General features: G+C 44.6%; 1 protein-coding gene across 5 annotated transcripts in view; it reads right to left on the reverse strand.

Annotated features, from left to right (window-relative positions):
• The window catches only part of LOC112249993 (AT-rich interactive domain-containing protein 1B), a 92,450-nt gene that overhangs the window by 4,659 nt on the left and 71,897 nt on the right, over nucleotides 1-15,894 (reverse strand). For all 5 annotated transcript variants that reach the window (XM_024419777.2, XM_024419774.2, XM_024419775.2 and 2 more), the window contains 8 exons: nucleotides 15,704-15,825; nucleotides 12,536-12,745; nucleotides 11,897-12,095; nucleotides 5,132-5,264; nucleotides 4,796-4,971; nucleotides 934-1,090; nucleotides 384-500; nucleotides 148-235 (listed from right to left, as the gene is read on the reverse strand). In XM_024419777.2, the coding sequence (XP_024275545.1) occupies nucleotides 148-235; nucleotides 384-500; nucleotides 934-1,090; nucleotides 4,796-4,971; nucleotides 5,132-5,264; nucleotides 11,897-12,095; nucleotides 12,536-12,745; nucleotides 15,704-15,825 (1,202 nt within the window). The remainder of the gene's footprint in view (nucleotides 1-147; nucleotides 236-383; nucleotides 501-933; nucleotides 1,091-4,795; nucleotides 4,972-5,131; nucleotides 5,265-11,896; nucleotides 12,096-12,535; nucleotides 12,746-15,703; nucleotides 15,826-15,894) is intronic.

Raw genomic sequence — 15,894 nt, forward strand, 5'->3', positions numbered from 1 at the left:
TACTTACTGGTAGACCGCTATCGCAAACCCAGTTTAGACTTTACTTTGCATTGAAATGGCCAAGTTAGCCTGTTTTCCATCTGTTCAAGTTTCAGTAGATGAAGCACAGTGCCCTCTAGGGGCAGGAGGCTTGAGGCTGGGTCTGACCTGTTGTGGGTACATCCCAGACTGGTGAGAGCTATAGGGCATGGGGCCGTGAGGGTACTGCTGCCCATAACTTTCATGTCCATGTGGCCTACAAAGAAAGCGGTACACCCTCAGTCAGAACACAAATAAACTATGCATATATAGGTAGCTATATAAATAATAAGCTCATTTAATGAGTCACTACATGTAAAGCCAACAGTTTTTATGCATCATTCACAGAGCATGACACGTCTTACCGCTGATGGGGATATCGGTTGGCAGAGTACATGCTTGGGTCACCGCTGGAAGGTACCATGTTGTTCTGGCCCCCAGGGGGAGGCGCACCCCCCTCCGAACCCATCACATGGTCTGGTCTGGTGGGTAGGACGACAATTATGAGCAGCTCATTCGTGGCATTTATATTGCTGTCTGATGAAAGTCTCAGATTGAAACATCAAATGTTTTTGACTTGGGATTTACAATGAATCATACATTTTTATAATAGAGTGCCCTGCCTCAACTTCTGATCCATCATTTCATTATTAAGGTAGCACCTCTATTCCAGTTGTTTAAGCATGAAACACCTCTTTTCCTACACAGGGGAATTTCCCCAATCACTGCCTTGGAGAATTGGGATATTTTTTTGACCAGAGGAAAGAGCGCCTCCTACTGTCTCCCATCCATGGGACCAACCAGGACCAAACCTGCTTAGCTTCCGAGGCAAGCCAGCAGTGGGATGCAGAGTGGTATGCTGCTGGCACTCAGTAAATGTATCTACTATAGAATGTTGATTATTAAAATACCCACCTCCTGTCGTAGCCAGGCCCGTAGGGGTACTGTGACCGCGGGCCAGGGCCCATACCCATCCCTGGCATGGCTACTGAGGGAGGACCACGGGGGTACATGTCCTGCATGGCACCGCTGGGCATCTGACCTGGTCTATAGGGCTCACTGCCCCCTGGCCCTGTGGAGAGAGAATAGATATTGTATATACAGTGGAGTCGGAAAGTATTCAGACCTTTACTTTTACCACATTTTGTTATGTTACAGCCTCATTTTAAAATGGATTAAATAAATGTTTTTACTCAATCTACACACAATATCCCATAATGACGAAGCGAAAACAGGTTTTTAGAAATGTTTGCAAATGTATAAAAAAAACGAAATACCTTATTTACATAAGTATTCAGAATAGAGGTAGACCGATTATGATTTTTCAATGCCGGTACCGATTATTGCAGGACCAAAAAAGCCGATACCGATTACTTGGACATTTTTAAAAATGTATTTGTAATAATGACAATTACAACAATACTGAATTAACACTTATTTTAACTTAATATAATACAACAATTTAGCCTCAAATAAATAATGAAACGTGTTAAATTTGGTTTAAATAATGCAAAAACAAAGTGTTGGAGAAGTAAAAGTGCAATATGTGCTAAGTAAGAAAGCTAACATTTAATTAAGTTCCTTGCAACATGAGTCTTCAATATTCCCAGGTAAGAAGTTTTAGGCTGTAGTTATTATAGGAATTATAGGACTATTTCCCTCTATACCATTTGTATTTCATTAACCTTTAACTATTGGATGTTCTTACAGGCACTTTAGTATTACCAGTGTAACTGTATGGCTTCAGTCCCTCTCCTCCCTGGGCTCGAACCAGGAACACAATGACAACTGCCACCATCGAAGCAGCGTTATCCATGCAGAGCAAGGGGAACATCCACTCCAAGGCTCAGAGCGAGTGACGTTTGAAAAGCTATTAGCGCGTGCTAACTAGCCAGCCATTTCACTTCGGTTACACCAGCCTCATCTCGGGAGTTGATAGGCTTGAAGTCATAAACAGCGCAATGCTTGACGCACAACGAAGAGCTGCTGGAAAAACGCCCGAAAGTGCTGTTTGAATGAATGTTTAAGCGCCTGCTTCTGCCTACCACCGCTCAGTCATATACTTAGATACTTGTATGCTTGTACGCTCAGTCAGATTATATGCAACGCAGGACACGCTAGATAATATCTAGTAATATCATCAACCATGTGTAGTTAACTAGTGATTATGATTGATTGATTTTTATAAGATAAGTTTAACTAGCTAGCAACTTACCTTGGCTTACTGCATTCGTGTAACAGGCAGTCAGTCTCCTTGTGGAGTGCAACGAGAGAGAGGCAGGTCGTTATTGCGTTGGACTAGTTAACGGTAAGGTTGCAAGATTGGGTCCCCCGAGCTGACAAGGTGAAAATCTGTCGTTCTGCCCCTGAACGAGGCAGTTAACCCACCGTTCCTTGGCCGTCATTGAAAATAAGAATGTGTTCTTAACTGATTTGCCTCGTTAAATAAAGATTAAATAAAGGTGTAAAAAAAAAAACGTCAAAATCGGTGTCCAAAATGACCGGTTTCCGATTGTTATGAAAACTTGAAATCGGCAATTCCGATTAATCGGCCGACCTCTAATTCAGACCCTTTGCTATGAGACTCAAAATTGAGCTCAGGTGCATCCTGTTTCCATTGACCATCCTTGAGATGTTTCTACAACTTGATTGGAGTCCTCCTGTGGTAGATTAAGTTGATTGGACATGATTTGGAAAGGCACACACCTGTCTATATAAGCTCCCACAGTTGACAGTGCATGTCAATGCAAAAACCAAGCCATGAGGTCAAAGGAATTGTCCGTAGAGCTCAGACAAGATTGTGTCGAGGCACAGATCTGGGGAAGGGTACCAAAACATGTCTGAAGCATTGAAGGTCCCCAAGAACACAGTGGCCTCCATCATTCTCAAATGGAAGAAGTATTGAAGGTCCCCAAGAACACAGTGGCCTCCATCATTCTCAAATGGAAGAAGTATTGAACTACCAAGCCTCTTCCTAGAGCTGGTCGCCCGTCCAAACTGAGCAATCTGGGGAGAAGGTTATTGGTCAGGGAGGTGACGAAGAATCCGATGGTCACTCTGACAGAGTTCCTCTGTGGAGATGAGAGAACCTTCCAGAAGGACAACCATCTCTGCAGTACTCAACTAATCAGGCCTTTATGGTAGAGTGGCCAGATGGAAGCCACTCCTCAGTAAAAGGCACATGACAGCCTGCTTGGAGTTTGGTAAAAGGCACCTAAAGGACTCTGACTATGAGAAACAAGATTCTCTCGTCTGATGAAACCAAGATTAAACTCTCGCCTGAATGCCAATCGTCACATCTTAAGGAGACCAGGCATTGCTCATCACCTGGCCAAGACCATCCCTACGATGAAACATGGTGGTGGCAGCATCACGCTGTGGGCAAGTTTGTCAGTGGCAGGGACTGGGAGACTATTCAGGATCGAGGGAATGATGAACAGAGCAAAGTACAGAGAGATCGTTGATGAAAATCTACTCCAGAGCACTCAGGATCTCAGACTCAGTTTCACTTTCAAACAGGACAACGACCTTAAGCACACAGCAAAAACACAGGAGTGGTCTCTGAATGTCCTTGAGTTGCCCAGCCCAGACTTGAACCCGATCAAACATCTCTGGAGACCTGAAAATAGCTGTGCAGCGACGCTCCCCATCCAACCTGACAGAGCTTGAGAGGATCTGCAGAGAAGAATAGGAGAAACTCCCCAAATACAGGTGTGCCAAGCTTGTAGCGTCAGACCCAAGAAAATGCAAGGCTGTAATCGCTGCCAAAGGTGCTTCAACAAAGTACTGATTAAAGGGTCTGAATACTTATGTAAATGTTTTTTTTTATTTTTATGAAAAAACGTTTTTGCTTTGTCATTATGGGCTATTATGTGTAGATTGAGGGGAAAAAACAATTTCATCCATTTTAGAATAAGGCTGTAACGTAACAAATGTAGAAAAAGTGAAGGGGTCTGAATACTTTCCAATGCACTGTATGTTGATAAAGTGTAAATAATTGTGTCTATATTCTGTCTGTTTTTTCTCTGCTTCATGTTGTCAGCAACATTTCACCAGGACAAATTCCTGGTACGTGTAAATGTAATTGGCGAATACAGGCAATTCTGATTCCATCTGCATTCATGTTAGGCGTTATAAAAAGGCAAGGATGTAGTATATGATTTTATCACTTGGGGGCAACATAGTCTAAGGAAACAATTACGACAGAGAGAGTCAGGTCTGATGGGCTAACCAAAAACAAGGACGAAAACTGATTTGAACCTACATGAAGAATTGAAGTACCAGCCATATTCAGTTCAGACAACAGGTGTATTACTTCACTTTTACTAACATCACATTGTTCATCTAGTCAAAATCAAACTTTATTTGTCGCATACAAAGAACAGCAGACGCTAAAGCAGGTGCAGCGAAATGCCTCCGTTTCTAGCTCCAGCAGTAAATGCCTCCGTTTCTAGCTCCAGCAGTAAATGCCTCCGTTTCTAGCTCCAGCAGTAAATGCCTCCGTTTCTAGCTCCAGCAGTAAATGCCTCCGTTTCTAGCTCCAGCAGTAAATGCCTCCGTTTCTAGCTCCAGCAGTAAATGCCTCCGTTTCTAGCTCCAGCAGTAAATGCCTCCGTTTCTAGCTCCAGCAGTAAATGTCTTAACAGTACAATACTAATACACAAATATCCCCCCCAAAATAATGCAGACAAGCAATGTGGACAATACCAATAGGAGTGTACTGTGTTATGTGAATGCACTGTATGTCATGTGTTTAAGGAGAGCCTGGTCCACTCACCCTTCCGGGGCCCTTCATAGGGGTCCTTGTTGGCGTCATACTGCATCCTCATGGAGGGGTCTGCACAACCGCCAACCTGCTGGTATTGGGCGCCAGAGGGCATGGGCCCTCGCTTGTGGAAGGCAGGGTCACTGACCTCTGAGAAGGGATCCTGGACACGGATACCAACACTGTTCCTGAGACATACAGGAGGGGTAAGGAGGACAAGAAAGGATGATACAAAGGGTTGAAGAGGGGTATCCGTGTGTGTATACAGTCAGATTTAGACACACACTGACAGACATGTACACACCCCCACACTATCGGGCTATGAGTGGCCCCCAGCCCAGGACCTACCTGTTACCTGGCTGGGGGGTCACGTGTGGTGTGGTGGCAGGAGTGGGAAGCTTCATGCCCTCTGACATCTCAGTCATGGAGCTGCTACCTGTAGATTGGGGGGTGTGAGGACCCTGCAGGGAGCCAGAGTTGGCTAAAGGGAAATTGGCAACGGTAGACAATTGTTAAAACGTCAAAAATATACATATACAAACATAAACATGTGCTATAGACAGACTGATAAACATGGGGACCCTACAGGGAGCATTAGTAAGCAGGAGAGACTAAGGGGAAGAGAGAGCCACAGAGAGATGTATAAGTAATTAAGTTGTCTGGGCCAGAACGGCCCATAAGTCAGGAGCCTATCTCCTGTTTATGTAGTGTGAGGCAGATGTATAATGCATGCATGTATGTATGTACAGTGGGGAGAACAAGTATTTGATATACTGCCGATTTTGCAGGTTTTCCTACTTACAAAGCATGTAGAGGTCTGTAATTTTTATCATAGGTACACTTCAACTGTGAGACTAAATCTAAAACAAAAATCCAGAAAATCACATTGTATGATTTAAGTCATTAATTTGCATTTTATTGCATGACATAAATCAGAAAAGCAGAACTTAATATTTGGTACAGAAACCTTTGTTTGCAATTACAGAGATCATACGTTTCCTGTAGTTCTTGACCAGGTTTGCACACACTGCAGCAGGGATTTTGGCCCACTCCTCCATATAGACCTTCTCCAGATCCTTCAGGTTTTGGGGCTGTCGCTGGGCAATATGGACTTTCAGCTCCCTCCAAAGATTTTCTATTGGGTTCAGGTCTGGAGACTGGCTAGGCCACTCCAGGACCTTGAGATGCTTCTTACGGAGCCACTCCTTAGTTGCCCTGGCTGTGTGTTTCGGGTCGTTGTCATGCTGGAAGACCCAGCCACGACCCATCTTCAATGCTCTTACTGTTGGCCAAGATCTCACGATACATGGCCCCATCCATCCTCCCCTCAATACGGTGTAGTCGTCCTGTCCCCTTTGCAGAAAAGCATCCCCAAAGAATGATGTTTCCACCTCCATGCTTCACGGTTGGGATGGTGTTCTTGGGGTTGTACTCATCCTTCTTCCTCCAAACACGGCGAGTGGAGTTTAGACAAAAAGCTCTATTTTTGTCTCATCAGACCACATGACCTTCTCCCATTCCTCCTCTGGATCATCCAGATGGTCATTGGCATACTTCAGACAGGCCTGGACATGAGCTGGCTTGAGCAGGGGGACCTTGCGTGCGCTGCAGGATTTGAATCCATGACGGCGTAATGTGTTACTAATGGTTTTCTTTGAGACTGTGGTCCCAGCTCTCTTCAGGTCATTGACCAGGTCCTGCCGTGTAGTTCTGGGCTAATCCCTCACCTTCCTCATGATCATTGATGCTCCACGAGGTGAGATCTTGCATGGAGCCCCAGACCGATGGTGATTGACCGTCATCTTGAAGTTCTTCCATTTTCTAATAATTGTACCAACAGTTGTTGCCTTCTCACCAAGCTGCTTGCCTATTGTCCTGTAGCCCATCCCAGCCTTGTGCAGGTCTACAATTTTATCCCTGATGTCCTTACACAGCTTTCAGGTCTTGCCATTGTGGAGAGGTTGGAGTCTGTCTGATTGAGTGTGTGGACAGGTGTTTTTTATACAGGTAATGAGTTCAAACAGGTGCAGTTATTACAGGTAATGAGTGGAGAACAGGAGGGCTTTTTAAAGAAGAATTAACAGGTCTGTGAGAGCTGGAATTCTTACTGGTTGGTAGGTGATCAAATACTTATGTCATGCAATAAAATGCAAATTAATTACTTAAAAATCATACAATGTGATTTTCTGGATTTTTGTTTTAGATTCCGTCTCTCACAGTTGAAGTGTACCTATGATAAAAATTACAGACCTCTACATGCTTTGTAAGTAGGACAACCTGCAGTGTATCAAATACTTGTTCTCCCCACTGTTTATATGTAGAAATACAGCGCCTTCAGAAAGTACTCACACCCCTTTTCCCCCCATTTTGTTGTGTTACAGCCTGAATTTTAAATGGATTCAATTTAGATTGTCACTGGCCTACACACAATACCCCAAAATGTCAAAATGAAAAGCTGAAATGTCTTCAGTCACTAAGTATTCAACTCCTTTGTTATGGGTAGCCTAAAGTTCAGGAGTAAAAATATGCTTAATAAGTCATAAGTTGCATGGACTCACTGTGTGCAATAATATTATTTAACGTTTATTATTGACTACCTGATCTCTGTACCCCACACACAGAATTATGTGTACGGTCCCTCAGTCGAGCAGTGAATTTCAAACAGATTCAACTATAAAGATCATGCAGGTTTTCTAATGTCTCGCAAAGAAGGGCACCTATTGGTAGATGGGTATGTATTTAAACCCAGCAACAACAAAAAACATCCCCTTTTCAGGACCCTGTCTTTCAAAGGTAATTTGTAAAATCCAAAATAACTTCACAGATCTTAATTGTAAAGGGTTTAAACACCGTTTCCCATGCTTGTTCAATGAACCATAAACAATTAATGAACATGCACCTGTGGAACGGTTGTTAAGACACTAACAGCTTACAGACGGTAGGCAATTAAGGTCACAGTTATGAAAACTTAGGACACTAAAGAGGCCTTTCTACTGACTGAAAAACACCAAAACAAAGATGCCCATGGTTCCTGCTCATCTGCGTGAGCATGCCTTAGGCATGCTGCAAGGAGGCATGAGGACTGCAGATGTGGCCAGAGCAATAAATTACAATGTCCGTACTGTGAGACGCCTAAGACAGCGCTACAGGAAGACAGGACGGACAGCTGATTGTCCTCGCAGTGGCAGACCACGTGTAACAACCCCTGCACAGGATCGGTACATCCGAACATCACACCTGAGGGATAGGTACAGGATGGCAACAACAACTGTCTGAGTTACACCAGGAACGCACAATCCCTCCATTAGTGCTCAGACTGTCCTCAATAGACTGAGAGAAGCTGGACTGAGGGCTTGTAGGCCTGTTGTAAGGCAGGTCCTCACCAGACATAACCGGCAACGTCGTCACCTATGGGCACAAATCCACCATCACTGAACCAGGCAGGACTGGCAGAAAGTTCTCTTTACTGACGAGTCTCGGTTTTGTCTCACCAGGGGTGTTTGTCTGATTTACATTTATCGTCGAAGGAATGAGCGTTACACCGAGGCCTGTACTCTGGAGCGGGATCGATTTGGAGGTGGAGTGTCCGTCATGGTCTGGGGCGGTGTGTCACAGCATCATCGGACTGAGCTTGTTGTCATTGCAGGCAATCTCAATGCTGTGCGTTACAGGGAAGACATCCTCCTCCCTCATGTGGTAACCTTCCTGCAGGCTCATCCTGACATGACCCTCCAGCATGATAATGCCACCAGCCATACTGCTCATTCTGTGCGTGATTTCCTGCAAGACAGGAATGTCAGTGTTCTGCCATGGCCAGAGAAGAGCCCGGATCTCAATCCCATTGAGCACGTCTGGGACCTGTTGGATCAGAGGGTGAGGCCTAGGGCCATTCCCCCCAGAAATGTCCAGGAACTTGCCGGTGCCTTGGTGGAAGAGTGGGGTAACATATCACACCAAGAACTGGTGCAGTCCATGAGCAGATGCACTGCAGTACTTAATGCAGCTGGTGGCCACACCAGATATTGACTGTTACTTTTGATTTCGACCCCCCCTGTGTTCAGTGACACATTACATGTCTGTGGAACTTGTTCAGTTTATGTTGTTTCAGTTGTTCAATCTTGTTATGTTCATACAAATATTTACACATGTTAAGTTTGCTGAAAATAAATGCAGATGACAGTGAGAGGACGTTTCTTTTTTTGCTGAGTTTATAAAAATAAATAGAAAAGCAGACATTGAAGATCCCTTTGAGCATGAAGTTATTAATTACACTTTAGATGGTGTATCAATACACCCAGTCACTATAAAGATACAGGCGTCCTTCCTAACCCGCTTGCCGGAGACGAAGGAAACAGCTCAGGGATTTTACCATGAGGCCAATGGTGACTTCAAAACAGTTAGAGTTTAATGGCTGGTATAGGAGAGAACTGAGGATGGGTCAACAACATTGTAGTTACTCCACAATACTAACCTAATTTACAGCACGGAAATGAAGCCTGTAAACAATAACATTTTTCCGGAACACACATCCTGTTTGCAATAATGCACAAAAGTAAAACGGCAAAATATAAATTACCTTTATATCCTGAATACAAAGCATTATGTTTCCAACAACACATCACTAAGTACCACTTCATATTTTCAAGAATGGTGGTGGCTGCAACAAGTTCTTTGGGGGATAAAAAGAAACGGAATAGAGCTAAGCACAAGCAACATCCTAGAGAAAAACTGGGTTCAGTCTGCTTTCCAACAGACACGGAGACAAATTCACCTTTCAGCAGGTCAATAACCTAAAACACAAGGTCAAATACACACTGGAGTTGCTTACCAAGATGACATTCAAGGGTCCTGAGTTGCCTAGTTACAATTTTGACTTAAATCTACTTGAAAATCTATGGCAAGACCTGAAAATGGCTGTCTAGCAATGACCAACAACCAATTTGACAGAGCTTGAAGAATTTTTAAATGAATAAATGGGAAAATATTGTACTACACCAGGTGCGCAAAGCTCTTGAAAACGTACCCAGAAAGACTCACATCTGTAATCACTGCCAAAGGTGATTCTAACATGTATTGACTTAAGGGGTTGAATACGTATCTAATCAATTTTATTTTCATAATTTATTTACACATGTTAGAACTTTCCTTCCACTGAGAGTATTTTGTGTAGATCGTTGACAAAAAACGACAATGAAATATATTTAAATTCCACTTTGTAACACCAAAATGTGTAAAAAGCCACACACGCTCCTTCCATGAAAGACCGACCAGGTGAATTCAGGCGAAAGCTATGATCTCTTATTGATTTTACTTGCTTTTTGCAATGTAAAACACACACGTTTCCCATGCCAATAAATCCCTTAAATTATCACCTGTTGAATCCACTTCAAATCAGTGTAGATGAAAGGGAGGAGACAGTTTAAAGAAGGATTTTTAAACTTGAGACAATTGAGGCATGGATTGTGTGCGCGCGCGCCATTCAGGGGGTGAATGGGCAAGGAAAAAAATATTGAAGTGCTTTGAACAGGGTATGGTATTAGGTGCAAGGCACATCGGTTTGAGTGTGTCAAAAATTGCAACTCTGCTGGGTTTTTCACTGTGTGTATCAAGAATGGTCCCCCACCAATGTTCCCTATAAGCTGCATGCAGCTCCCTCAAGATGCTGCGCAGAATAAATATCAATATCAATGTTAACACCATTAACATTTCCCTTTACTGTGGGAATTGTGATCGAATCAATGCAACATATCGAAACAAAACGAACTAACGAAGAGTAACTGTTGATGTAGGCAGAATGCATCTGAGTAGGATTCTATTGCATTGACATGCACGACTCCGCCCGTGCTATACACAGACCAGTGCGGCATAACCAATCAGAACTGCACTATTTGCAAATAGACCATTGCCATAAATGGATATGTGCCATTCACTTTGAACTGGACTGTGTTTACAGCATGAGCGGTCATGAGTAGATTAGAGCTTGTTTTGAGATCAGAGCTGCATGTAGCCACTTGTGCACATTTGATCAAATCCTTTGCTAATTAGTGAGTTATTAGCCCAGTTATAGATCATTTCTAAATCAGCAATAGGGGAGTGATTGCTTCCAGCTAGAGCACAAAACATGTACATTTCTAGACATCTTTGGGGGGAAAAAGTCCGGTTAAGAGCTTTTTTTTGTCTTAAAGTGGCAGTGTTGTATTTTGAGACAGGCTTGAATAAGCTAAGTAGTCAATCGAAATCTCAAACCTGACATCTATAAAATAAAAAGTGAAACAATTCAAGACATTAAAAAGCCTGTCTTGTAATAATCCCCACTGAATGAGAGAGAGAGCCAGAGAGGGAAAGAGAGCGGGTGAGAGAATGGGCCAGGCTGGCAGTAATATGCATGTGTTGGTAAATGAGAGAGATTCTCTGGTGCCTGATCCGCTGCCAGCCAAGACGCCACGTGTTTCAACTCCAAAAGTAAACAATGAAGAGTTTCAGCCACAGGCGCCGTCTCGCTCTCTAGCTCTCTCTCCTTCTCTGAGCATGTGAACGTACGTGACCCTACCATACTCACACACAGAGACAGCGAAAGTGAGAAAAAAAAACTACTGCCCCACTGGTCTGTGGGAAACTAGGTCAGACTTAGGTCATGGTTGTTTATATATCAGACAGCCACTCCACACTCCTCCCCTATTCAGCTTCTCTAGGGGGAATCCCTTCCCCCGCAGCTTGATAGCCCTCTCTCTCCCACAGTCTAACTCGCACTCTGTATCTCTCCCTCACGTTCCCTCTTCCCTGCTCCCTCTCTCTCTGACATCAGCCATTTCGCCGGGGGGATCTCTCTGTGTGACAATCACCTGTCAGACAGAAATAGGCCCACGTGCAAGGAGGGAGCAGCCAGCCCAGGGAGAATGGAGATGGATAGATGAAAAGCTGGATGACTGAATGGGTCTGCCTGTGGATATATGGACATGATCCTGGTCATGCCTGTTTATAATGGCTTTGTGTGGGTGTACATGTGTCAACCCCAGCAGGTAGCTTATACCTCTAGTCGACACACAAGTGATCCCAACCCTGCATAGCGTGCAGCTCAGCTAGGAAAGCTACAGTCTCCAGTGTTTTACTCACCCGGTGAGGGTGGCTGGATCTTAGCCTGTTTCTTGGTTTCCCCCGGGATCTCCAGCGGCGGCTCCTCTCCCCGCTCCACCCTGCACTCATAGGCAAACAGGTACTGGATGTACTGCTTCTTCAGAGAGCTGGCAGAGCTGCTGGACGTGCCCACGTTGAGATGGGTGGACAGCTCCCTCCACTTCTTGCTCTTGTTCACCTGCAGGGGGAGGGGGGCATATGGCCGACAGGAGACTCCTGAGCAACCAGGGCTGAGTATGAAACCGTATATGATGGGGTAGAACTGGGACGGGATAGCCAGCAAGGGCCATAATGTAGTTAATTTAATAGCACACTGGGATTGGGTCAGGGAGCAGACCAGGGTCTAGATTTAGTCTTTGTCCATTTTTAATGTCATTTTGACATCCAGGATAGGCCTGGTGGTCAGGCAGCCGTGGTTAGGCAGCTTCCTCCAGGTCCCCTTTCATATTGCTATTGACAGGGAAGTATTAAGGTAGATAGGGAGACAGATGCGTGACCAGGGCTGTAGACCAAGTGGTAGAGACGGTATATGTGTTGCGAACACAGGAGTCACACAGGTCTCAGACTCACCATGGCCAGGCACCCTCTCTCTCAAACACACAGGTCTCTCAGACTCACCATGGCCAGTCCTCCTATTTCTCGAACACACAGGTAGAGGCGGCACAGATCCAGGGGCTTCCTGCCCACGGCTGGCAGCATAGGTACAGGCGTGCCTCTCTCCTCCATGAAGGCCAGGTAACGGTCCACCCACACCTGCCTCTCGGGCTCTACGCCCATCTCGTACAGGATGCGAATCTTCTCATTGGTCATGGTGGCCGGGCTGGTCTTCTAAAGGTGCGGGGCATAGAGTAGAGGGGGAAGGGTCAGTCCAGGGCTACTACTGTTGTCATTGCTTATGGAGCACGGTCACGAGGGTCATGTAGACAGAAACATGTTCAACATCCAACTGTATATTATTATATGACTTGTTGCATTCAAGCCCAGTTAAATGGCAGCTATACAGTCAGGTAGGTCCCTCAGCGCTCTACAGACAGAGTACCATGTGATGCAGGATTGAAGGACTTTCTCATTAAACTGATACTACAGGATTTTTGCATTGAAACCCGGTATCTACTTCCCTAGTCAGATGAACTCATGGATACCATCTTCTATGTGCAGTTTGAAGGAATTTGCTAACACTGAACAAAAACATCAAAACGCAACGTGTAAAGTGTTGGTCCCAGGTTTCATGAGCTGAAATAAAAGATCCCAGAGATGTTCCATACGCACAAAATGCTTCTCTCAGATGTTAACAAATGTTTACGTCCCTGCTAGTGAATATGTCTCTTTTGCCAAGATAATCCATCCACTTGACAGGTGTGGCATATCAAGAAGCTGATTAAACAGCATAATCATTACACAGGTGCACCTTGTGATGGGGACAATAAAAGGCCACTCTAAAATATGCAGTTTTGTCACAACACAATGCCACAGATGTCTCAAGCTGAGGGAGAGTGCAATTGGCATGCTGACTGCATGAATGTCCACCAGAGCTGTTGCCAAAGAATTTCATGTTAATTTCTCTACAATAAGCTGCCTCCAACGTCGTTTTAGAGAATTTAGCATACGTCCAACTGCAGACCACGTGTATGGCGTCGAAAGGGCGAGCGGTTTGCTGATGTCAACGTTGTGAACAGAGTGCCCCATGGTGGCAGTGGGGTTATGGTATGGGCCGACCACGGACAACGAATACAATTGCATTTTATCGATGGCAATTTAAAAAACACAAATGCCATGGAGGCCCATTTGATTTTTTTTGGTATTTGTGACCAACATGTGAAATCCATAGATAAGGGGCTAATTAATTCATTTCAATTGACTGATTTCCTCATATGAACTGAAACGTAGTAAAATCTTAGAAATTGTTGCATCTTGCGTTTATATTTTTGTTCAGGATAGTGTTAGTGCAATAACATTGGCTCGCGAAACTATCTCCAACTTCCTTCATATTGAGTTCATCTGACTCAGGGGAAGTAGATAAAGGGCTTCATTGCCAAAATCCTGAAGTACCCCTTTAACATACTCAGTCATCAAACAGAGAAGCATTTGAGCCATTGTGGTGCAGCAGGACTGCCAGGTTACCGGCACCGTATGGAGAGAGATAGGAGAAAAGAGTGTAAGAATGGAAAATAATTGGTCCAATTGTATACATGCCTTAAATGAGAACGTCTCGGTCACAAACATCACCACAATCATATTTCAGACATCAAAAACAAAGACACTAGAATATAAAAACGACAAGCTGTAAAAAACTAAGCAAAAAAGGAAATATATAACCAATCCAACAAATGAAAAATGGAACAGAAGTGAAAGCGAGTTGTTGCGGCACTTATAGGGCTGGTGGGCGTGATGTCCTCCACCCCATTACAAGAGGACAGACTAGCAGGGCAGGGGGACAGGGGACTGGGACATACAGGGCAGATACAGCTCCTCTCAGTGTGACGAGGAATAGATGGGCGTACACACTCATACACGCGTCAACACACAACAGGGCCACGTGATGAGAGATGGCAGGAGTTTGAGAGATTGCAGTCTGACTTTATCCTTTTCCCTCGCTCTCTCGCTTTCTCCAAAACATAGTCACACACCCATGCAGAAAGCATACAAACAGCAAAACCTGTCCTCAAAGACATCCTGGGAGAGTAAGAACTCTGCTGTCTGCAGCCAATGGCCCACTCTCAGTCACACACTTGGTACAGCTCTGTTCAGCGCTCACCTGGAGGCTTTAAGGCAGATTTGACTGGCTTCAAAATATTCAACACATGATTGGAAAAGCACACAGTGGAAACTACATGGTGAGAGGAGCCATACAGACAGATTGAGCAACGGCATTCTAGGGCAGTCTGCCAAACAGGTGCATGGGAGGAGCTTCAGCAGCAAAGGCCACAGCCATTATTACTAGTCCTCAAGTTGTCATGAGTGGAAACATGAATCCACGCTAGCTACTGCTGTTGCCATGACAGCAGAAATGCACAAAGCAGTCAAATGTATGAGGAGTGATCATTAAGTAGACACAGAGCAGATATAATAGTGGTTGCTGACAGTCTTCCGTTTGTGATCAAGAGGATGTTCTCACAGCCGGTAATGAGGTGAAGAGACAAATGAACGCAGAGGGAGAAAAGCTGTTCACTTCCACACAACTCTCAGTCTGGAACCAACCACACAGAGGCGTGCAGAACCAGACCAAGCGAGGGGGAACTTGAAACACGAGGGAGGGAGGGAGGGAAAACAAGGGGAAAATAGAAAAAACCCTAACTCTGACAAGAGAAATAGGAGCTCATGAGAGAGCACAGTGAACAGTAACAAGTTCTTTGCAGTCGAAGGGAGACGGTTATTTTAGCGTGTCTGTCTGTGTCTATCACACATCCAAATCAGTCAAGAGACAGGCAGGCAGACAGAGACATGAGTGTGGTAATAATGATCAACAACTTGCTGAAAAGAGAGTAGGTCTTTTTACCATAAAATAGCACTGCTATAAAGGAGGCATTTATTTTGGAATCGTCTCCCAGTAGTAACAGAAGGTAAATAGAGAGATAGAGAAAGCGACGTCTTCCTTTAGAAAATCCTCACAATGATGCCAAACACAGGATGTTTTTCTCAATTCTCTGCATACCTTTTTGTCTGCTGCCTCATTAGATGCTGTGTTTGCTGAGCTTGACCACATTCAGGTTCCTCTTCCATACACACGTGTTATTAGGACATGCTGAGAGGTACTGACGAGGGGCCTGTTAGAACGGTAACTCCTACCTTGGGTTTAGGTGGGGGCTCGGTGGCAGGACCAGGAGTATTGCTCTCCCTGTACTGCTCTGGAGGTCTCGGTTTGGGGTCAGTGGGACACACCATCCCCTCTCCTCCCATAAGCATGGGCCCTGTGGAGGAAGGGTGGAAAAAGTTCAGCCTCTTGTTCACTGTTATACTGGGGCTTGTGACTGTCTGGT

This window comes from Oncorhynchus tshawytscha, linkage group LG05 (genome assembly GCF_018296145.1).
Source record: "Oncorhynchus tshawytscha isolate Ot180627B linkage group LG05, Otsh_v2.0, whole genome shotgun sequence".
NCBI lineage: Eukaryota > Metazoa > Chordata > Actinopteri > Salmoniformes > Salmonidae > Oncorhynchus > Oncorhynchus tshawytscha.